A 24889-nucleotide genomic window follows, 5' to 3' on the forward strand; every position below is an offset into this window, starting at 1 on the left:
GTTCAGACGTGTTTAGATGTGTTCAGACGTGTTTAGATGTGTTCAGACGTGTTCAGACGTGTTTAGACGTGTTAAGACGTGTTAAGACGTGTTCAGATGTGTTCAGACGTGTTCAGACGTGTTCAGACGTGTTTAGACGTGTTCAGATGTGTTCAGACGTGTTCAGACGTGTTCAGACGTGTTTAGATGTGTTCAGACGTGTTAAGATGTGTTCAGACGTGTTTAGATGTGTTCAGACGTGTTCAGATGTGTTCAGACGTGTTTAGATGTGTTCAGACGTGTTCAGACGTGTTTAGATGTGTTCAGACGTGTTCAGATGTGTTCAGACGTGTTCAGACGTGTTTAGACGTGTTTAGATGTGTTCAGACGTGTTTAGATGTGTTCAGACGTGTTCAGATGTGTTCAGACGTGTTCAGACGTGTTTAGATGTGTTCAGACGTGTTCAGACGTGTTCAGATGTGGTCAGACGTGTTAAGACGTGTTAAGATGAGTTCAGACGTGGTGCATGAAGCCAAGAAAGTTCAACTTGTTCTGCATCTGTGCGGCTTGTAGAACTCAGTAGAGACTTCCACCGGCTGAGTCGGCTACTTCTGGTTTAGCCCTCCGGCTAACTTGAATGAGAATAAAACAGTTCAATCGCACGGCTCTTCTAGTGGTTTGAAATGTGACTGAACGGATCAAATTCTGATAGTGAGACGAGTCATTTCAGGTTGTCACGCTCAAAAAAACTCATCAGCTGATTTACAGACGTCTCGTTCACAGAGTGTTTTTGGGCCCAACAGCGTCACATGATGTTTGGCTGCCATGTCAAATCTGCTTCACAGCCTGACGCTGCTCCTGTAACAACAATAACAATAATAATAATAATGATAATGATAATAGTTGTGTTTTGCTGAGTCACCTCCTCTGCTGAAGACGTTCTTCCTCGGGAACCTTGAACAGGAACTTTCTCTTACTGCGAGTTCGAACCATCAACTTCCTGCTGTGGTCCGACGTCTCTGGGATGGTGAGATCTCCCTCTGAGGAGACACGAGACATTAGCTGAGAGCTGGAGAGACTCAACCTGGAGTTCTACAGTGTCCAGGTGTGTCCAGGTGTGTCCAGGTGTGTGCAGGTGTGTCCAGGTGTGTGCAGGTGTGTGCAGGTGTGTCCAGGTGTGTGCAGGTGTGTCCAGGTGTGTGCAGGTGTGTCCAGGTGTGTGCAGGTGTGTGCAGGTGTGTGCAGGTGTGTGCAGGTGTGTGCGGCTGTTACCTGATGAGGTGTTGCTGAAGTAAATCAGACGAGGAAGTTCTGAACTCAGCAGGTTTAGCGTCCCTTCAACATTCAGAGGTCTGATCTGAGGACAGAGGTAGAGAGGTGATTGGCTGGTGCTGGGCTGTAATTGGCTGGTTCTCAGCCATGCTGAGCTGTGATTGGTTACCTTGCGGAGAGAGATGGTCTGAACCCACTCGGTGGTGTGAATATCAAAGACGTCGACTCCGTAGTCGCTGTAGACCGTCAGGTGAGACGAATTAGAGCCTAGAGAGAGAGAGAGAGAGGTTTCACAGCTGATTGATTATCTGTCACTGAATGACTCGTACTAATATATATGACGTGCACTAATATGAAAGACGTGCACTAATGTGAAAAACATGCACTAATATGAAAGACGTGCACTAATGTGAAAGACGTGCACTAATGTGAAAGACGTGCACTAATATGAAAGACGTGCACTAATGTTAAAGACATGCACTAATGTGAAAGACATGCACTAATGTTAAAGACATGCACTAATATGAAAGACGTGCACTAATGTGAAAAACATGCACTAATATGAAAGACGTGCACTAATGTGAAAGACGTGCACTAATGTGAAAGACGTGCACTAATATGAAAGACATGCACTAATATGAAAGACGTGCACTAATGTGAAAGACGTGCACTAATATGAAAGACGTGCACTAATATGAAAGACGTGCACTAATATGAAAGACGTGCACTAATGTGAAAGACGTGCACTAATATGAAAGACATGCACTAATATGAAAGACGTGCACTAATGTGAAAGACGTGCACTAATGTGAAAAACGTGCACTAATATGAAAGACATGCACTAATATGAAAGACGTGCACTAATGTGAAAGACGTGCACTAATATGAAAGACATGCACTAATATGAAAGACGTGCACTAATGTGAAAGACGTGCACTAATGTGAAAGACGTGCACTAATGTTAAAGACGTGCACTAACTTAAAAGACATGCACTAATGTGAAAGACGTGCACTAATGTTAAAGACGTGCACTAACTTAAAAGACATGCACTAATGTGAAAGACGTGCACTAATATGAAAGACATGCACTAATATGAAAGACATGCACTAATATGAAAGACGTGCACTAATGTTAAAGACGTGCACTAATATGAAAGATGTGCACTAATGTGAAAAACATGCACTAATATGAAAGACGTGCACTAATGTGAAAGACGTGCACTAATGTTAAAGACGTGCACTAACTTAAAAGACATGCACTAATGTGAAAGACGTGCACTAATATATAAGATGTGCACTAATGTTAAAGACGTGCACTAATATGAAAGACATGCACTAATATGAAAGACGTGCACTAATATGAAAGACATGCACTAATGTTAAAGACGTGCACTAATATGAAAGACGTGCACTAATATGAATATACTATAATAGGGTAATGACGTACTGCATGCGAGCGGCGTGGCGGGCCACATCAGCTCCTGGGTCCGGGAGCGGCGGCCCTGTCCGTCCACGTAGATGCCGAGCTGGCTGAAGCAGAGCAGCAGCTCGCTGGATCCGACCTCCAGGGCGTGCAGGGCGTCCAGTGGCTGCTGGGCCAGGAAGGCCAGCGACGGGTCGGCCGGGCTCACCAGGCTGATGGGTGATGACTCGCCTTGCAGAGCCAGCAAGGCGAAGCCTGAAGGATAGCCGACACACAGCCGCTCCCTCACCATCCCCAACCACTGCACCACACCTGGAGCCTGCACCTCCCACAGCTTCTTATGGTGAGGCTTCGCACGAGTGATCTCGTAGCACTGAACCTGGAGGGAACAGACAGAACCGGAGTGTTAGAACAGAACCAGACGAGCAGCAGGGGGATGGTGATTTGTAGGTAACGCTCCAGGTGAGGTATCAGATCTCTGACCTGCCGTTTGACGGCGGCCAGCAGGCAGGCGGAGCCTCCGGGTCGCAGCACCCCCGTCGTCAGAGCCTGGCAGCCTTTGGTCTCGGTCAGCTTGATGTCGAAGGACGACTCGGCGCCCTCCAGCACCCCCCAGGGGTGAAGGTGAACCTGACGGTTCCGACCGCACAGCAGAGCGATGATCTTCTCCTTCGGGATCAAATCGATCTGATAAACTTTCTTACTGTCGGCTGCTCTGACGATCACTGCAGGGAGAAAGAGGAAGTTAGACTACTGACTACAGGCATGTCATCACATGCTGAGCCTGCTCAGGAGAGCAACTCTTAAATCTATAAAATGTTCATCACAGTCAAGTATTGGTAAAATTTCACCAGGTGCTGTAAACCGTCTCACCGTCTCTGGTGACCTCAACCACGAACAGTCCATCTTCTGTTCCCAGGACGATCCTCTCCCGGTCTGCAGACACAAATTCTCTTTTAAATTAAGGGAAATTTTGCCACGACGCAATAAATTCCTCAGTGTGTTCTATATTGACTGAGAAAACCGGCAGTGCCTACATGTACCAGGATGCACTGCAGGCAAGTTTCTGACGCCCAACCCTCAAACTCTCTGCAGCATTTCTTTGGCCGGATACTCTGACTCAAATAAATACGGCTGAATATCTGAGTCATATCCTCGTCCGTAACATCCTCTGCACTCTTATTCTGGGATGCCATTTCCACTTATGGAAACATTGCTGGTTTGCAATAGAAGAGATGAGAACAAGGAAGTTTTGTTTCTGAGCTGCATGTAGAGCTGCCCCCCGGCTACCCAGAGGAGGAGACTAGAGATCCCAGCGGAAGCAGCCTGTGGCTCTCCGTCACTGTACACATCACACGACTGTGCTGGAAGAACAACAAATGTTGCAGCTGCGTCCCAGAGACTCAACATCAGCAACAACTGCAGGTGTTTTTCCACACTAATCCCTAATTCAGATAGTAAGAGATAAGGTTGAAAATCAGTGAAATGGTCCTTTAAAAACAACTTGTGGGCTTTCTGAAACCTGAAAGAACATTAGAGCAGCAGAACCTTCTCAAACCCTCCAAAATACCTCACTTCCCCCGACTTTACTCGCCTGAACTTCAAATCCCTGAAACACTGCTGAAGTCTGAACTCAGTAACTCTTATCAAGATGACCACAGACACGACAGAAAGCTCCGGGTTAAAAACAGTCTGTCAGTAGTAGTACTCAGTCTGTCAGTAGTAGTACTCAGTCTGTCAGTAGTAGTACTCCGTACTCAGTCTGTGAGTAGTAGTACTCAGTCTGTCAGTAGTAGTACTCCGTACTCAGTCTGTCAGTAGTAGTACTCAGTCTGTCAGTAGTAGTACTCAGTACTCAGTCTGTCAGTAGTAGTACTCAGTCTGTCAGTAGTAGTACTCCGTACTGAGTCTGTCAGTAGTAGTACTCAGTCTGTCAGTAGTAGTACTCAGTCTGTCAGTAGTAGTACTCTGTACTCAGTCTGTCAGTAGTAGTACTCAGTCTGTCAGTAGTAGTACTCCGTACTCAGTCTGTCAGTAGTAGTACTCAGTCTGTCAGTAGTAGTACTCAGTACTCAGTCTGTCAGTAGTAGTACTCAGTCTGTCAGTAGTAGTACTCCGTATTCAGTCTGTCAGTAGTAGTACTCAGTCTGTCAGTAGTAGTACTCAGTACTCAGTCTGTCAGTAGTAGTACTCAGTCTGTCAGTAGTAGTACTCCGTATTCAGTCTGTCAGTAGTAGTACTCCGTATTCAGTCTGTCAGTAGTAGTACTCAGTCTGTCAGTAGTAGTACTCCGTATTCAGTCTGTCAGTAGTAGTACTCAGTCTGTCAGTAGTAGTACTCAGTACTCAGTCTGTCAGTAGTAGTACTCAGTCTGTCAGTAGTAGTACTCCGTATTCAGTCTGTCAGTAGTAGTACTCAGTCTGTCAGTAGTAGTACTCCGTATTCAGTCTGTCAGTAGTAGTACTCCGTATTCAGTCTGTCAGTAGTAGTACTCAGTCTGTCAGTAGTAGTACTCCGTATTCAGTCTGTCAGTAGTAGTACTCAGTCTGTCAGTAGTAGTACTCAGTACTCAGTCTGTCAGTAGTAGTACTCAGTCTGTCAGTAGTAGTACTCCGTACTCAGTCTGTCAGTAGTATTACTCAGCTGTTACTGACCCAGCACGGCGGCAGACAACGTGGTCTTGATGAGGGGCAGCGAGGCGTCGTAGGCTTCATGCAGGATGTGGACCTGCTGGCTCTTCAGCAGGTTCTTGGTCAGGATGCTCTGCAGACCCTCCAGGATCCGGACCCACTTCCTCTTCTCCACCTCGCTTTCTGCCAGGACCAACAGAGACATCGAGCACAGCGTCGAGCTCAGCTGTGATGACGTCACCTGATAACAACAAGAGAGGTCAGGACACACTGTGGGTCAAAGGTCAGACCAAGAGGGGTCACAGGGGGCGGGGCTTCCTACCCTGAAGATGCATGGGATGTCCTTCCTGGTGGCGTGGATCACATCTGATGCCAAGACGGAGCTGACGGAGAACTCTTCGTCTCTGCAATAGAACACAACGTTTTCCATAAATCAGTCATCCAGCCTACTAAACCCCAGTCTGGACCTTTAAAGGGGGACTGTGACAACTCAAAACTCTCAAAAACTTCTTCAAGATTACCTGAACCTCCTCAAGACTACCCGAACCTCCTCAAGACTACCTGAACCTCCTCAAGACTACCTGAATCTCCTCAAGACTACCCGAACCTCCTCAAGACTACCTGAATCTCCTCAAGACTACCCGAACCTCCTCAAGACTACCCGAACCTCCTCAAGACTACCTGAATCTCCTCAAGACTACCCAAACCTCCTCAAGAATACTCGAACCACCTCAAGACTACCTGAATCTCCTCAAGACTACCCGAACCTCCTCAAGACTACCTGAACCTCCTCAAGACTACCTGAATCTCCTCAAGACTACCCAAACCTCCTCAAGAATACCCGAACCTCCTCAAGACTACCCGAACCACCTCAAGACTACCTGAATCTCCTCAAGACTACCTGAATCTCCTCAAGACTACCCAAACCTCCTCAAGAATACCCGAACCTCCTCGAGAATACCCGAACCACCTCAAGACTACCTGAACCTGAACCTCTTCAATGCTACCTGAACCTCTTCAGGAATACCTGAACCTTCCAAAATATAAGTCCCCAGACTGTATTAGACTTCCTGACACTCTCTGTGAGCAGACAGACAGGTAGACATCAGCTGAGCAGACAGACAGGTAGACATCAGCTGAGCAGACAGACAGGTAGACATCAGCTGAGCAGACAGACAGGTAGACATTAGTCAGGTTACCTGAGGTCAAGCACCAAACTGGCCACCACCCCCGGCTGGGTGGACTTTCCTTCTGGGACGTCGTAAAGAAAGAGTTTACAGTCAGAGACCACGGCGAAGGCTCGCTGCCAGCCCTTCTTCACCCCGCTGGGCTTCGGGATCTGACAGGGAGACAGATACTGTGAGACTACAGTACAACTACTGCAGCAGTACTGTGAGACTACAGTACAACTACTGCAGCAGTACTGTGAGACTACAGTACAACTACTGCACCAGTACTGTGAAACTACAGTATAACTACTGCACCAGTACTGTGAAACTACAGTACAACTACTGCACCAGTACTGTGAGACTACAGTATAACTACTGCACCAGTACTGTGAAACTACAGTACAACTACTGCACCAGTACTGTGAGACTACAGTATAACTACTGCACCAGTACTGTGAGACCACAGTACAACTACTGCAGCAGTACTGTGAGACCGCAGTACAACTACTGCAGCAGTACTTCCTCAGTCCTCTCACCCTGACGTAACCCTTGTAGGCGGTGCCGATGCCTCTCTGGACGTCGACGCCCTGCGGCCTCTTGGCCTGCTCTGCTGGGATTGGACAGACCAGGGGGGCGTGGTCTTTACAGGAAACGTGGCAGATGAAGGAACAAACTGAAGAGACAGAATCATATTATAGTATTAAAACCGCTGGTCAGGTTGTTGTTGCTGTTGAAGTGATCATGTCCGGACCAGTAAATAACGTTTATATTTGTTGGCTTAAGTTGCTTCATGAATCATGATCGATTGATCGTATATTAATCATCATTTCTCTACTTTAAACTGCCAGCTGCTCTATAAAGCTGGCTATGATAGCAGCAGGCTGTTGTTACAGAGTGTAGCTAACATCCCACTGTCTGAAAGGGTGAACGGCAACTTTAACCTCACAGCTGAACTGTGTGTCGGTACCTTCGCAGGCGAATCCCTGCCTGATGAGCCCCACCATCAGTGAGGTGCAGTGTGTGCACTGAGTCGGACTGGAGAACGTCTTGATGCTCAGCTGGTGAGCTTTAGGCTTGAAACACAACATACATGAAGTTTATCAAACTTTATTGAAGGAAAAGTGGTTTAAAAACTGATGTGCAGTAAAGTCACGTTACGGATTATTCAACAAACACACTTAATGACAACCACAAGATGATTCTCCTCGTTAACTGTAATCATCATCATCTTCATATATTTAATTTTACCTTCAGTGTGGTCAGTGATGAGCTCTGGTAGGTGGTGGGGGAGGGGCTTGCTGGGACTGACACTGATTGGACTTCCTGTAAACGCAGAGAGGACAAGACTCAGTCAAACTGATGAATAAATAACTTTAATATGAAAATCTCTTCATCAGGAAGTGTGCAGGTGATTGACCTCCTGCTCTGAGGTGGCGGAGGGCGAGGGGGGCGTGGTCTCTGATTTCTGGGGGGTGGAGTCTATGTCTGTAGTCTGCAGGACAGAGAAACAAAAGTACCAACACGTCTGAATACTGTTGACACACTTTCACCTGAAGAAGAAACGTAAGTGTGATCTGACTCATCAACAGCAGATTATTTGTTCATTTCGTCTCTGGTGAATCAATCATCGCTCACTACACCTGAGTGACATCATCATCATGTGACCTGCGGCTTGCTTTGGGTTCCTAAGTGTGATTGGTCAGAGCTGAGAGGTAACTCACCCTGAAGGTGAGGTCAGGGGCCAAAGGTGAAGTGTTGAAATATTCAAAGATGGAGTCCTGGAAGTCTGGAAGCTTCAGACCTGGAGACAGACAGACAAGGTCAAAGGTCAAATAAACAACAAACCAACATCTGTTTTAATACTCTGACACCTCCTTACAGAGGGGGAGGAGTCATACGGGAGGTGGGAGGGGTCAGCAGGTAGTCTCACCTTTGTCGGTGCGGGAGCGGCTGTCCTCCATCTCCTTCTTCAGATTCTCCATCTGCTCCCCCATCTCCCTGCTCCTCTCCTCCGACTCCTTCAGCTTACTGCAGAGACAGACAGACAGGTGAGGGCGGAGGTCGTCGCTGGGTGAATGAGCGAGCTGTGAGTTTGACCTCTGACCTTTCCAGAGCGATGTTGGCAGCTTTGATCTTGCGCAGCTCCTCGTGAACCAGCTGCTTGGCTCGGATCTCTGCTTCCAGAGCCGACTGCAGTTCCAGGCGGGCCGACATGTCCAACTTCTGACTGCGACGCACCTTCCACAGGGGGTCCTGGTTGTTGGGGGGGGGGGCAGACAGTTACTGACAGAAACACGTCTTCTTTAAGTTGTTTATCTGGACGCCACAAACAGAAGCCAGCCAATCAGAGCAGCCTGTAAACAGTCATGTGACCATGGTATCGGAGGTGAAGGATGATGTCACTGATGATTGCTGGGTGACATGATGACCCCCCACCCCCCCCAGTCCCAGAACCCAGACCAGGGGTTCTGGGTTCACTAAAGCGCCACTGGAACCCTTCCCAGAGTTCCTGTATCAGACCCCAAATACTGCAGTCCTTCAGGACCCCTGAACACCTGAAACTAGTCCTGAATCCCAGACAGTGGAGTCTTCCTCACAGACAGCGGAGTCTTCCTCACAGACAGCGGAGTCTTCCTCACAGACAGAGCGGAGTCTTCCTCACAGACAGTGGAGTCTTCCTCACAGACAGCGGAGTCTTCCTCACAGACAGAGCGGAGTGTTCCTCACAGACATAGCGGAGTCTTCCTCACAGACAGCGGAGTCTTCCTCACAGACAATGGAGTCTTCCTCACAGACAATGGAGTCTTCCTCACAGACAGAGGAGTCTTCCTCACAGACAGCGGAGTCTTCCTCACAGACAGCGGAGTCTTCCTCACAGACAATGGAGTCTTCCTCACAGACAGCGGAGTCTTCCTCACAGACAGCGGAGTCTTCCTCACAGACAATGGAGTCTTCCTCACAGACAGCGGAGTCTTCCTCACAGACAGCTGAGTCTTCCTCACAGACAGAGGAGGGTTTCGTTCGCTGGTATCTCGTCTTGTTGAGGAGGGAGGAGGGAGGAGGGAGGGAGGGAGGAGGGAGGAGGGAGGGAGGGAGGAGGGAGGAAGGAGGGAGGGAGGAGGGGAGGAAGGAGGGAGGAAGGAGGAAGGATGGAGGGAAGGAGGGAGGAAGGAGGGAGGAAGGAGGTTAGAAGGAGGGAGGAAGGAGGAAGGAGGAGGAGGTTCCACACGGCGTGTTACTCTGATCTGCCGTTCAGCAGAAATGTTCGACGTCAGTGTGAAATCGTGAAATGGTGAAATGATTGATTGTGGTTGTTGCCATCATCCAGCTGCTCTACATCAGGACCACTTGAACAACTCAGAACCTGTTTTCAAGGAACCCGGGACCCCGCGTGATCCCTCGCTTGCTCCAAGCACTTCTGGATCTACTTCAGGGACCGATCGGGTCCTGCCTGAAACTACAACGTACACAACCAGACACACATGCCAGCCAATAGCCATGCAAGCTCATTAAACCCCGCCCACGATGAGGTAGAGTGAATCAGGATTGGCTGCGAGCGGTGACTGACAAACTCACCCTCCTGTCTCCACCAATAGGAGGCCAGGGCTTCTTAGGGGGTGTGGCCATCCCTGATTCTGGCTGAGGCAGCAAGTCAAAAGAACAATCAACTGACGGGAACTACAGACACAAGTACAGACAGAACAGACAGACTGACAGCAGAACCGTCCGTCTGTTGATATTCACAAGGATCCACTTCACTGATTTGTTACCAAATAAACATTTACAATAAAACCTGTTTCATCAAAGTCACCTGAACAGGTGACGACGTTTCATACTGTAAACCAGAGGACCCACCAGTAAGACCTGCTGGTCCATCATCAAACATAATCTCTAAACTGGAGTCTCTACTGGATCCTGACCTGGTACCATACTGGTTCTGAGTATGTGTGTGTATGTTGTGTGTTTGTTACCAGAGGTCTGGTTCCCAGGCTGGAGCTGCGCAGTGTTTCCAGCTCCTCCGTCATCTTGGTGGCCAGAGCCTGAAGGTAACCTCGAGCATCCTTCTCGTCACTCACCCTGAACACAACACACACACGTTAGCGTCCGTCCAGAGCTCCCTCTGCTGGCGGGAGGCAGGAGCAGCAGGAGCAGCAGGAGCAGCAGGAGCAGCAGACACACTCACCACTGGATGATCTCTGCGATCTGAGCTTCCCAGTGAGCCACGCTCTCCTTCTTAGACGACAAGTCCTGGAGGTCGTCCTCCAGCTGACGGTTCTGAGCCGCCAACTGGTCCACGAGACAGAGAAGAAGAAACAGTTACACAGCAGCAGTAGTACTACATATACTGCAGTAGTGCTGCATTAACAGCAGTAGTACTGCAGTAGTACTACATATACTGCAGTAGTGCTGCATTAACAGCAGTAGTACTGCAGTAGTACTGCAGTAGTACTACATATACTGCAGTAGTGCTGCATTAACAGCAGTAGTACTGCAGTAGTACTACATATACTGCAGTAGTACTGCATTAACAGCAGTAGTACTGCAGTAGTACTGCAGTAGTACTGCAGTAGTACTACATATACTGCAGTAGTACTGCATTAACAGCAGTAGTACTACATATATTGCAGTAGTACTGCATTAACAGCAGTAGTACTGCAGTAGTACTGCATTAACAGCAGTAGTACTGCAGTAGTACTGCATTAACAGCAGTAGTACTGCAGTAGTACTGCAGTAGTACTACATATACTGCAGTAGTACTACATATATTGCAGTAGTACTACATATACTGCAGTAGTACTACATATATTGCAGTAGTACTACATATACTGCAGTAGTACTGCAGTAGTACTACATATACAGCAGTAGTACTGCAGTAGTACTACATATACTGCAGTAGTACTACATATACTGCAGTAGTACTGCAGTAGTACTGCAGTAGTACTTCAGTCACCTTGTCAGTTTCAGTCGTCAGTTTGCGGTTTTCTTCTGTCAGCAGGTTTTTCTCTCGTTCGTATTTCTCCTTCAGAGCTGCAACAGCTTCGTCCATCTCTGTTTGTCTGCAGGAAGACAAACAAACAAACAAACAAACATGTCAACGAGACAGAGACGGCGTCCGTGTGTCTGTGTGATGTAACGTGGTCATGTGACCGTGTGGACTGTATGTTTGTTCTCTTCTCACTAAACTGTCTCTTGTGTTTTTCAGGTTTCCTTGTTGCTCGGCAACAAACAGGAAGCTCATCTGCATTCAGACTGTAAACATCCTGTGCAGATGATGTTAGCAGGACTAAAGGTTTCTGATATGTGGACTCACCTGTCCCTCTTGTCCTTGTCCAGCCGGTCCCTGAGCTGCAGCAGCTCCTTGTTGGCGGCGAGCTGCCCCCCCTCGGACTCCTGCAGGTCTTTCCGCAGGTTCTTGAGCTCTGAGGAGTGGGCCGAGTCTCTCCTCAGCAGCTCCTCCTCGTAGAACAGGACCTTCTTATCAAGTTCTGCCTTAAGCCGGGACAGCTCCTGCTGAGACTCCGCCCCCCCTGATGCCACCCCTCGACCCTGCTGAGACTGGGACCAGAACCACACTGAGACCAGAACCACACTGAGACCAGAACCACATGTATGTAATCTAAACTTCTCGTCTGATGATTAAACACTGAGTCGGTTTAAACACATCTGTGACAGTTTAGATTCTCTTCTGTCTGTTTCTGAAGATATTTGCATAAATCTGCATTATTAATGAGCTCCTCCTCTGATTGGCTCACTGGTTTACACACCAGCCCTTTAACACCTGTTGATGTATTTTCAGTTTTCATTTTATCAATAAAAAATATGATGAAGGAAATGACTTGACAACCTTCTTTATCCGACAAAAACAACAACGAATCTGAAGGCTGATGTGAAGAACGTCTGAATAATAATATAATATAATAATTAAACTACAGACTGTTTAAAGTGTTACTGAGGGAGCTAGCTCCTGATTGGTCAAACAGTCTCCTCCAGCAGCCAATAACATCTCTTGTTGCTGCAGGTGTGTGATTACACCTGCTGACAGCATGCAGTCACAGTAACAAGGTTCAGGTTTAGGGAGGGTCAGGGGTCAGGGGTCATATCAGTACAAACATGTGACCTCTGACCTTCAGGCTCTCCAGCTCCGTCTCCAGCTGTTTGGAGTAAACCTCGCTGTGCTCCTTCAGCTTCTTCTCCTTCGACGCCTCCGCCTTCGCATCGTCCAGCTGAGCCTCCAACTGACAAACACACACAATGCTTTTATTCTGACGGGGCTCCAAACACACAGGAAGTGAGTGAAGAGAACTACGGAGGCCCGCAGGGGTCACATGATAGAGATCAATATTAGCATTGATTAACCAAATAAATATATATAACATATATAAAACTTTAATGAAGTTTAAGGTAACAGCAGCTCCATTAATCAGAATCATTCAACTGACTGATGCTGGTCTGACGGTCTGATCACTGGTTCAGTCATGTTCCAGTTTCCTGACAGGACTGACTGGACGTCTGTCGCCCTCTACTGGTGAACAGCAGCAAACACACACTGAACATCCCAGTAAGAAACAAACATCGTCTGTCTGATTGATTCTCTGCTGACTAAACAAACGTCTGTAACTGAAGAAAGATTTCAACATGTAACTCATGAACTCATCTTCAACACGGTGCAAAGTTCACTTTTTGTCCAGCGGTCAAACGACCAGTGAATGTTCACATGTTACCAGCAGCTCAGCTGATCACTATTGATGATCAGCTGGTGAAGGAAGCAGCAGCGACTCGTCCAGATAACGAGCTGCCGCTCCCGGAGGAGCGATCGGGAGTCTCACCTCCTTGCGGCTCTTCTCGGTCTTGCGGATCTCCTGCCTCATGGCGTCCATCTTCTGCAGGAGGAGGTCCGTCTCCTCCTCTTTGTCTCTCAGCTGACGGGACAGACGCTGCTTGGAGGAGCGCAGATCGGCCATCGTCTCTGACAGCTCCGAGAACTCCTGCAGGGCCAACCTCCTCTGAGAGTGCGCCTCCTTCAGCTCCTTCGACTGACTCCTCAGACGCTCCAGAGACTCCACCAGCTGCTGCTCACAGAGGAGGAGGAGGAGGAGGAGGAGGAGGAGGAGGAGGAGGAGGAGGAGGAGGAGGAGGAGGAGGAGAAATGGAGAAGACAGGGGGAGGAAAGTAGGCTGTTGACTGGAAATCACTTTAAATGCATGTCAGTGTATTTTATACTATTCAAACTGATGGACTGATTTCTGGAGGCTCTACAGCTTCTACACATCACCAACCAATAGCAGAGCTGAAGCTCACCTGTGAGGAAGAGTGTGATGTGTGATCTGTCAGTCAGGTAAAACGCATCTCTCACTGAACGTTACCAATAAACACCTAAACGTTAGCTGCTTCTCAGTGGGCTGGACACTCATATTAATATAGAAAGTGGTGTTCAGAGCAGCAGCCTGTCTGCTTCTGTGTGGATGAAAACCTCCACAGTCACCGTGATGACATAGAACCCGTCAGCATGTTTCTCCGGGTGTCTCGTAGAAACAGTCCAGCTCTCATCAGTGTGAACCAGTGCGTATGGATACCTCAGAGTCTTCACCTGTCTGTCCAGGTGAGTACTGCAGTAGTAGCAGTAGTATAGTTACCTTGTGGACGTCGTCTTTCTCCTGTCTCAGGGTCTTCACCTGTCTGTCCAGGGTCTTCAGTTTGGAGGCGGAGCTCTCGTAGTCCTGTCTGAGTGTGACCGCCTCCTCCAGCTGGTGCTCCAGCCTATCAGAGTCTACGACAGCAGAGGGGCGGGACTTAAACCCTGACAGGATACTGACTGCTGCTGACAATCAACACCTTCTAATACTGCTGGTACTGATACTGCTGGTTTTACTGGCACAACTACTGGTACTAACATTAATACTACTACTCCATCTGTACTGCTGCTATTTAGAATTGGAACTACTGTTTTATAGTACTACTAATGGTACTAAAACTACTATTACTACTACAACTGTGCTACTACTGCTACTTTAGCAGAATTAGTAATACTTCTACAACTGTACTACTGCTGATGCTACTACTATAACTATTACTGCAACTACTACTATAACAACTATAATTATTATAGTTACTACCACTTTAAGTACTACTATAAGTACTACTATAAGTACTACTACTTCCGATGCTACCACTCGTCATCCTCTGACCTGCCAGCTTCTTCTTGAGTCGTTCGATCTCCTCGTTTAGCTTCTTGATCTCTTTGTCTCGACTCAGAGTTCCTCCCCGAGCCGGAGCCTGCAGGGCCTGAGTCGACTCTACAGGTACAAATACACAGAGGTCAGAGGTCAGGAGTACTACATGCAGTACACGGAGTATTTCAAACCTACACACTTCAATGTAATTGTATGATTCAATGAAAGCATTTATAACATCTCTCAGTCCCACCCTGCAGTTTGCGGTTCAGCTCCTGTTTCTCCTGCTCCAGTCGGCGGATCCTCCTCTCAAACACCTCCACCTCCTGCCCTCCTCCTCCTCCTCTTCCTCCTCCTCCTCCTCCTCCTCCTCCTCCTCCCCCCTCCTCCTCCTGGCGGGTGATTCCCGCCCGGCTGACGGAACCCCGGTCAGAGAAGCAGCTGTCAGTGGTGTAGGTGAAGCCGACAAAGGGAAGGTGTTGACCAGTGAAACCAGTGTGAGACACTGGTGGACTGATGTCCTGTTGGACAAAGGACACAAGCGAGTTTAAGTTCTCCAGTGTATTAACCAGACTAACAGCGCCCCCCGAAGGCTGCAGAGGTCATTACAGCCACAATATGAACAAACAAAATCACCAGGAGTCAAACTACAGTCAGACCAGAGGCAGGACCGGGTCCTGATAGACCAGAGGCAGGACCGGGTCCTGATGGACCAGAGGCAGGACCGGGTCCTGATAGACCAGAGGCAGGACCGGGTCCTGACAGACCAGAGGCAGGACCGGGTCCTGACAGACCAGAGGCAGGACCGGGTCCTGAAAGACCAGGACCAGGGATGGGGCTGGGCGATATAAACGATATATATCTCCTGTTCATATGTGAAAACAGCTTTAGTTTCTTGTCGTTGTCGTGTTGTATCATTGTGTCGGGTGCTGTTTTGTTTTCCATTTGTTTTGTGAGTGTTTGTTTGGGAACACCTTAAAAATGAGATGATACATCTCAAGGTGTTTATCCTGATAGAACACAGTTCTATATATAAAAAGACGTCGGTGGTACTTTGGCGACATAAAGTTATTAGAATCGTGTCCTAAACTGCTTTAAGGATGTTGTACAACAAAGAGTTTACACTAAGATTTAAGCTTATTTTTGTGTAAGTTATTTACATTAACTAATTTTCTGTTACAATTCTTGGTCATTTTTCACATTCTCAATCCGCTAAAGGGAAATCCTGATGGACTATTAAGTTGAAGGGAACCTTGAAGTTCAGAAATATTAACCTGATTAATATCATGATATACAGTATATATCAATATTGACAGATAGGAAAAAAATCATTGAGATAATTTTTTTGCCATATTGTCCAGGCCTGACCAGGGATATGTTGTGATGCTGGGTGTGTCATCCTCACCGGGTTCTTCAGGACGTCGTCGTCCACGTCAAAGTTGGAGGTGTCGGTGGGCGAGGACACGTCGGGGATGTAGGGGGCCTCCGCAGACCGAATGTTGTCCCAGTCAATGCCGCTGAAGAACGGGTGGTTCTTGAAGTCGGAGATCCCGTTCAGACCGAGCCGACGTTCCCTTGAGCAAAGCAGTCGCTGGATCAGATCTTTGGCGTCCTCAGAGACGTCAGTCGCATGGGACGGGAACTGGAAACGGTCCTGGAAACAAACACAGATTAAAAACTAAAACACTGTGAGCCTTCAGCCGGAGGGGAGAGTAAAGAGGACAGAGGGAGGACGAAAGAGAGACAGACAGACAGAGAGACAAATAGAGAGAGAGACAGAGGGATAATGAGACAGAAATGGAGAGCAGGACACCAGCGTCCGTCCACTGAGGGAGAAGAGTTCAGATTTAGAAAAGAGGAAGTAGGACGAGAGCCTGGAGACAAACAGATAACCTGGAAACAGCAGCAGAGAACGAGCTGAAACACGACCGATACATCAGTAAAGCTGGATTTATGTTACTGCAGTAATCAGATTACTCTCTAACAGCTCTACCCCATTACTCTCTAACAACTCTACCCCATTACTCTCTAACAGCTCTACCCCATTACTCTCTAACAGCTCTACCCCATTACTCTCTAACAACTCTACCCCATTACTCTCTAACAGCTCTACCCCATAACTCTCTAACAGCTCTACCCCATTACTCTATAACAACTCTACCCCATAACTCTCTAACAGCTCTACCCCATTACTCTCTAACAACTCTACCCCATAACTCTCTAACAGCTCTACCCCATTACTCTCTAACAACTCTACCCCATTACTCTCTAACAGCTCTACCCCATAACTCTCTAACAGCTCTACCCCATTACTCTCTAACAACTCTACCCCATTACTCTATAACAGCTCTACCCCATTACTCTCTAACAGCTCTACCCCATAACTCTCTAACAGCTCTACCCCATAACTCTCTAACAGCTCTACCCCATTACTCTCTAACAGCTCTACCCCATTACTCTCTAACAACTCTACCCCATTACTCTCTAACAGCTCTACCCCATAACTCTCTAACAGCTCTACCCCATTACTCTCTAACAACTCTACCCCATTACTCTCTAACAACTCTACCCCATTACTCTCTAACAGCTCTACCCCATAACTCTCTAACAGCTCTACCCCATTACTCTCTAACAACTCTACCCCATTACTCTCTAACAACTCTACCCAATTACTCTCTAACAACTCTACCCAATTACTCTCTAACAACTCTACCCCATTACTCTCTAACAGCTCTACCCCATTACTCTCTAACAACTCTACCCCATTACTCTCTAACAACTCTACCCAATTACTCTCTAACTGCTCTACCCCATTACTCTCTAACAGCTCTACCCCATTACTCTCTAACAACTCTACCCCATTACTCTCTAACAACTCTACCCCATTACTCTCTAACAACTCTACCCAATTACTCTCTAACAACTCTACCCAATTACTCTCTAACTGCTCTACCCCATTACTCTCTAACAACTCTACCCCATTACTCTCTAACAACTCTACCCAATTACTCTCTAACAACTCTACCCAATTACTCTCTAACAGCTCTACCCCATTACTCTCTAACAACTCTACCCGATTACTCTCTAACTGCTCTACCCCATTACTCTCTAACTGCTCTACCCCATTACTCTCTAACAACTCTACCCAATTACTCTCTAACAACTCTACCCAATTACTCTCTAACAACTCTACCCCATTACTCTCTAACAACTCTACCCCATTACTCTCTAACAACTCTACCCCATTACTCTCTAACAACTCTACCCCATTACTCTCTAACAACTCTACCCCATTACTCTCTAACAACTCTACCCAATTACTCTCTAACAACTCTACCCGATTACTCTCTAACTGCTCTACCCGATTACTCTCTAACTGCTCTACCCGATTACTCTCTAACAACTCTACCCCATTACTCTCTAACAGCTCTACCCAATTACTCTCTAACAACTCTACCCGATTACTCTCTAACTGCTCTACCCCATTACTCTCTAACTGCTCTACCCCATTACTCTCTAACAACTCTACCCAATTACTCTCTAACAACTCTACCCAATTACTCTCTAACAACTCTACCCCATTACTCTCTAACAACTCTACCCCATTACTCTCTAACAACTCTACCCCATTACTCTCTAACAACTCTACCCCATTACTCTCTAACAGCTCTACCCCATTACTCTCTAACAACTCTACCCAATTACTCTCTAACTGCTCTACCCAATTACTCTCTAACAGCTCTACCCAATTACTCTCTAACAGCTCTACCCCATTACTCTCTAACAGCTCTACCCCATTACTCTCTAACTGCTCTACCCAATTACTCTCTAACAGCTCTACCCCATTACTCTCTAACAACTCTACCCAATTACTCTCTAACTGCTCTACCCGATTACTCTCTAACAGCTCTACCCAATTACTCTCTAACAGCTCTACCCCATTACTCTATAACAGCTCTACCCCATTACTCTCTAACAACTCTACCCCATTACTCTCTAACAGCTCTACCCCATTACTCTCTAACAGCTCTACCCCATTACTCTCTAACAGCTCTACCCCATTACTCTCTAACAACTCTACCCCATTACTCTCTAACAGCTCTACCCCATTACTCTCTAACAACTCTACCCCATTACTCTCTAACAGCTCTACCCCATTACTCTATAACAGCTCTACCCCATTACTCTCTAACAACTCTACCCCATTACTCTCTAACAGCTCTACCCCATTACTCTCTAACAGCTCTACCCCATTACTCTATAACAGCTCTACCCCATTACTCTCTAACAACTCTACCCCATTACTCTCTAACAACTCTACCCCATTACTCTCTAACAGCTCTACCCCATTACTCTCTAACAACTCTACCCAATTACTCTCTAACAGCTCTACCCCATTACTCTCTAACAGCTCTACCCCATTACTCTCTAACAACTCTACCCCATTACTCTCTAACAGCTCTACCCCATTACTCTCTAACAGCTCTACCCCATTACTCTCTAACAGCTCTACCCCATTACTCTCTAACAACTCTACCCCATTACTCTATAACAGCTCTACCCCATTACTCTCTAACAACTCTACCCCATTACTCTCTAACAGCTCTACCCCATTACTCTCTAACAGCTCAACCCCATTACTCTCTAACAACTCTACCCCATTACTCTCTAACAACTCTACCCCATTACTCTCTAACAACTCTACCCCATTACTCTCTAACAACTCTACCCCATTACTCTCTAACAGCTCTACCCCATTACTCTCTAACAACTCTACCCAATTACTCTCTAACAGCTCTACCCCATTACTCTCTAACAGCTCTACCCCATTACTCTCTAACAGCTCTACCCCATTACTCTCTAACAGCTCTACCCCATTACTCTCTAACAACTCTACCCCATTACTCTATAACAGCTCTACCCCATTACTCTCTAACAGCTCTACCCCATTACTCTATAACAACTCTACCCCATTACTCTCTAACAGCTCTACCCCATTACTCTATAACAACTCTACCCCATTACTCTCTAACAACTCTACCCCATTACTCTCTAACAACTCTACCCCATTACTCTCTAACAGCTCTACCCCATTACTCTATAACAACTCTACCCCATTACTCTCTAACAGCTCTACCCCATTACTCTCTAACAGCTCTACCCCATTACTCTATAACAGCTCTACCCCATTACTCTATAACAGCTCTACCTGATTACTCTCTAACAACTCTACCCCATTACTCTCTAACAACTCTACCCAATTACTCTCTAACAGCTCTACCCCATTACTCTCTAACAACTCTACCCAATTACTCTCTAACAACTCTACCCCATTACTCTCTAACAGCTCTACCCCATTACTCTCTAACAACTCTACCCCATTACTCTCTAACAACTCTACCCCATTACTCTCTAACAGCTCTACCCCATTACTCTCTAACAACTCTACCCAATTACTCTCTAACAACTCTACCCCATTACTCTCTAACAACTCTACCCAATTACTCTCTAACAACTCTACCCCATTACTCTCTAACAGCTCTACCCAATTACACTCTAATTATTTATGATGGATAAATTTGGATATGCAGTCATGTTTTCAGGTGGAAATGTTTGCTAATGTGCCCCATTCTGATCTGACATATTATGTGAAGTCAACATAATGCTGTGATAATTCTCTGTTCACAAATTTGGTCGATATCTGTGAAAAAGCTAAATCCACAAAGAAAACAGATAGAGGTGTTTCTGACCTCGTGGTTCATTATCTTGCCGTAGGTTTCCACCAGCGACTCGGCATAGAATGGCGTTTCTCCGTACAGCATCTCGTACATGCAGACTCCCAGAGACCACCAGTCACACTCTGGACCGTAACGGCCCATCCCGTCCTCCATTGCCTGCAGGATCTCTGGAGAAATGTAGTCCGGAGTGCCCACCGCCACCGATGACTGCACCTGCACCGAGACCAGTCCGTCAGCTCAACCTGGACAACTGTAATACTGAACCCTGGTAACTCTAAACCAGCCAGTCCCTCCAAGATTTCACTTTGTTTTTTGTCATTACTGTGGCCAAAATTTTTTGATTTTGCAGCGTCTTTTCTCAGAAATTGCGATGCAGTTTGCAATTTTTATGTCACTTTTTGCTGTAAATTGCAGAAACTGGGAAAATTGCAAGCAAAGGAAAATAATGACAATTTTTTAACTCCTACAAATGAAGAGTCGTATGTAATCTCTTCTTTGGATAAAAAGCATCCTGCACCTCACAGAAACAACTATATTTCAGGTCTAATGTTTAATATTATTTTCTGAACATGAGAATCATGGACTCAAAGTTCTATAAAAAGAAAATACTGTGCTTGAGTTCCTTTTATATCTTTGCTGAATGTGCAGCAATGATGCAAGTCACCTACACACCGAATGCCACAATTAGCCCAAATCACAAGCATGTGATTTGGCCATTTCATGCAAAAACGTTGCAGTAATTTAGCAAAACTGAAAGGTCTCGCAAATGTTTTGGAGATTTTTAAAATTTGCGTTAATTATTGCAATCACAAAATCAGTCAATTAAACTTAAGCCGATTAACTGTAAACTAAACCTACTAACTACACTAAACCCTGACAACTGTAAATCAGTTACTTCTAAAAATAAACTCAGTTAACTGGTTTACATGTTAACTGTAACAGAGTACGTAGAGTGTGTGTATGTGTTACCGTGCCGTCCTCCATCATGCGCAGACAAGATCCAAAGTCAGCGAGGCGGATGTGACCGTTCACGTCCAGCAGGACGTTATCTGGTTTAATGTCTCTGTAACACAAACAAACAGTCATTTCTGCACACAGACAACACACAGCAGCCGGATATATGACATATACTGGCTACACTGGGGTGCTGGGTATACTGGGGTGCTGGGGCTATACTGGGGTGCTGGGTATACTGGGTACTCTGTGTACCGGGTTTATTGGGGTGGGTAATGTGAGTGTGTAGAAAGTAATGAACGAAGCAGAGGTTCAGATTCTACACAGGAAGGAAGGTGGAGGCTGAGCTGGCTGGACAGGACATAACTACATTTCCCAGAGGACACTGCGGCCAGGAAGCCCCACTTCCTGTCTCTCTCTCTCTCTCTCTCACACACTGTTGGGAGGAAACTGTGATTTTAGACGCCATGTCGGCAGCAGAGAGGTTTCACAAGACATTCTGTGTTTGTAGTAAAGTCACAATGTGTTGTTACTATAGAAACCACAGGCCCACACCCAGCAAAGTTACAACACTGCATCACGTTCATCTAAACATCTGTCACCACGGCAACCTCACCTGTCTGCTGAACGCTTCAACAAGTATGACCAGTATAAGCAGAATAGCCAGTACCTGTGTATGTAGTTCTGTTGGTGGATGGAGTGGATGGCCAGCACCATCTCGGCCACGTAGAATTTAGACATGTCCTCCGGAAGACGATCCTCAAACTTACTGAGCAGAGTCAGCAGGTCTCCACCCACATAATAATCCATCACCAGGTACTGTACAGGTAAACACCTGATTAATATATGACCAGGTACTGTACAGTACTAGTTTCACAGATAGTATTAATACTAGTAATCGTAGTACTAACCAGAAAGTTGTCGTCCTGGAAGGCGTAGTGCAGAGTTGTGATCCACTGACTGTCTCCTTTCACCAGGACGTCACGTTCTTCACGGAAACACGCCGTCTGTACAGAGAACATCATATTAAGTTAAAGCAACATTAAATACCTTCAGAATCATTTAGATTTTTGTTCTTGCACTAAGTAACTTGGGTTGAGCAGCTACGATAAATGTGTTTATTGGTTTAGCGGAGCTTCTTTAGCAGAGTTGTGCTTCAATAAAAACATGTCAACAAGATTTGGAGCTCTTAGTTCAGCGGATCAGTTATAAACACTGCAGAGAGGAAGAGTACAAGCAGAAACAGCCGCGGTGATGATGATGTTTGATGAAGAGCTCTAGACCAGTGGTCCCCAACCCCCGGGCTGCGGACCGGTACCGGTCCATAGGTCATTTGGTACCGGGCTGCACAGAAAGAATAAATAACTTTCATTATTTTCATTTTATTTATTATCTGAGTCTGAACGATGTTTTATTTTGAAAAATGAGCGGATGGATTAAAGTCACGGCAGAATACCCTGAGATCACCACAACAGCACTGAAAAGTGGATTCAGTCGTATCAGTTTAGTTTGATGTATTTATCCGCCGCACCTCAAAGGCCGGTCCATGAAAATATTGTCTGACATTAAACCGGTCTGTGGCGCAAAAAAGGTTGTGGACCTCTGCTGTAGACGACCAGCACACCTCCAACAGGGAGCCTAAGCAACTTATTTTACCCTGCAGTGAGGGTAGCGCACTGTGAGGGAACACTGTTTGAAGGGGAACTTCCTGTTGTGGCATCCCTCGCTGTGCTTCTGGCTCATCTTATTTCTGTCATGTCTACATGTGAACCCACAGCAGCTGTGTGCTAACATGTAGCTGCTAACAGCTAGCGTTATACTGACTGACTGACTGATGTAATGTAACAGTCCCGTGGCTGCTGGTTTGTCTATTAGTTCTGCTGATAACGATATATGTTGGTGAGATAAAAAGTGATTGTAATTCACTGAAGACCCGTCTGCAGGAACTAGAGATGTTTTCATCAGCAGTAACTTAACACGGTTCCAATATGGATGAAAGCGATCAGGAAACAATAAAATAAGCGTTAGCATCCTGTAGTCATCACCTCGGCTCTCTTTAACATCTCCCACTTGTTGAGGATCTTCATGGCGTAAACTCTCTCTGTGTGCTTCATCTTCACCACGGCAACCTGCGAGAGAGAGGGCGAGAGACATTAACACTGAGAGAGAGAGAGAGACATTAACACTGAGAGAGAGAGAGGGTGAGAGACATTAACTCTGAGAGAGAGAGAGGACGAGAGACATTAACACTGAGAGAGAGAGAGGACGAGAGACATTAACACTGAGAGAGAGAGAGGACGAGAGACATTAACACTGAGAGAGAGAGAGGATGAGAGACATTAACACTGAGAGAGAGAGAGGACGAGAGACATTAACACTGAGAGAGAGAGAAGATGAGAGACATTAACACTGAGAGAGAGGACGAGAGACATTAACACTGAGAGAGAGAGAGGACGAGAGACATTAACACTGAGAGAGAGAGAGAGGACGAGAGACATTAACACTGAGAGAGAGAGAGAGGACGAGAGACATTAACACTGAGAGAGAGAGAGAGGACGAGAGACATTAACACTGAGAGAGAGAGAGGATGAGAGACATTAACACTGAGAGAGAGAGAGAGGACGAGAGACATTAACACTGAGAGAGAGAGAGAGGACGCGAGACATTAACACTGAGAGAGAGAGAGGATGAGAGACATTAACACTGAGAGAGAGAGAGAGGATGAGAGACATTAACACTGAGAGAGAGAGGATGAGAGACATTAACACTGAGAGAGAGAGACATTAACACTGAGAGAGAGAGAGGATGAGAGACATTAACACTGAGAGAGAGAGAGGATGAGAGACATTAACACTGAGAGAGAGAGACATTAACACTGAGAGAGAGAGAGGACGAGAGACATTAACACTGAGAGAGAGAGGATGAGAGACATTAACACTGAGAGAGAGAGGACGAGAGACATTAACACTGAGAGAGAGAGAGGACGAGAGACATTAACACTGAGAGAGAGAGAGAGGACGAGAGACATTAACACTGAGAGAGAGAGAGAGGACGAGAGACATTAACACTGAGAGAGAGAGAGGATGAGAGACATTAACACTGAGAGAGAGAGACATTAACACTGAGAGAGAGAGAGGACGAGAGACATTAACACTGAGAGAGAGAGACATTAACACTGAGAGAGAGAGGACGAGAGACATTAACACTGAGAGAGAGAGAGAGGACGAGAGACATTAACACTGAGAGAGAGAGAGAGGACGAGAGACATTAACACTGAGAGAGAGAGGATGAGAGACATTAACACTGAGAGAGAGAGGACTAGAGACATTAACACTGAGAGAGAGAGAGAGGATGAGAGACATTAACACTGAGAGAGAGAGAGAGGATGAGAGACATTAACACTGAGAGAGAGAGGATGAGAGACATTAACACTGAGAGAGAGAGGACTAGAGACATTAACACTGAGAGAGAGAGAGAGGATGAGAGACATTAACACTGAGAGAGAGAGAGAGGATGAGAGACATTAACATTGAGAGAGAGAGAGAGGATGAGA

The 24889-nt window shown here is 46.4% G+C and overlaps 1 protein-coding gene across 2 annotated transcripts in view; it reads right to left on the reverse strand.

Annotated features, from left to right (window-relative positions):
• Positions 1-24889, reverse strand: part of cdc42bpb (CDC42 binding protein kinase beta (DMPK-like)) — a 50899-nt gene that overhangs the window by 4976 nt on the left and 21034 nt on the right. For both annotated transcript variants that reach the window (XM_042390303.1, XM_042390302.1), the window contains exons 3-33: positions 23382-23465; positions 22248-22343; positions 22007-22155; positions 21352-21445; positions 20395-20595; positions 16050-16298; positions 14898-15165; positions 14660-14767; positions 14108-14241; positions 13301-13543; positions 12599-12709; positions 11785-12029; positions 11425-11530; positions 10657-10760; positions 10445-10550; positions 8578-8726; positions 8404-8501; positions 8195-8274; positions 7891-7965; positions 7722-7796; positions 7441-7546; positions 7010-7146; positions 6504-6643; positions 5627-5708; positions 5329-5545; positions 3548-3610; positions 3158-3399; positions 2699-3053; positions 1421-1518; positions 1252-1336; positions 902-1019 (exon numbers count right to left, since the gene is read on the reverse strand). In XM_042390303.1, coding sequence (XP_042246237.1) covers positions 902-1019; positions 1252-1336; positions 1421-1518; positions 2699-3053; positions 3158-3399; positions 3548-3610; positions 5329-5545; positions 5627-5708; positions 6504-6643; positions 7010-7146; positions 7441-7546; positions 7722-7796; positions 7891-7965; positions 8195-8274; positions 8404-8501; positions 8578-8726; positions 10445-10550; positions 10657-10760; positions 11425-11530; positions 11785-12029; positions 12599-12709; positions 13301-13543; positions 14108-14241; positions 14660-14767; positions 14898-15165; positions 16050-16298; positions 20395-20595; positions 21352-21445; positions 22007-22155; positions 22248-22343; positions 23382-23465 — 4418 coding nt within the window. The remainder of the gene's footprint in view (positions 1-901; positions 1020-1251; positions 1337-1420; positions 1519-2698; positions 3054-3157; positions 3400-3547; positions 3611-5328; positions 5546-5626; positions 5709-6503; positions 6644-7009; positions 7147-7440; positions 7547-7721; positions 7797-7890; positions 7966-8194; positions 8275-8403; positions 8502-8577; positions 8727-10444; positions 10551-10656; positions 10761-11424; positions 11531-11784; positions 12030-12598; positions 12710-13300; positions 13544-14107; positions 14242-14659; positions 14768-14897; positions 15166-16049; positions 16299-20394; positions 20596-21351; positions 21446-22006; positions 22156-22247; positions 22344-23381; positions 23466-24889) is intronic.

The sequence above is a fragment of the Thunnus maccoyii genome, chromosome 17 (genome assembly GCF_910596095.1).
Source record: "Thunnus maccoyii chromosome 17, fThuMac1.1, whole genome shotgun sequence".
In the NCBI taxonomy this organism is placed as follows: Eukaryota; Metazoa; Chordata; class Actinopteri; order Scombriformes; family Scombridae; genus Thunnus; species Thunnus maccoyii.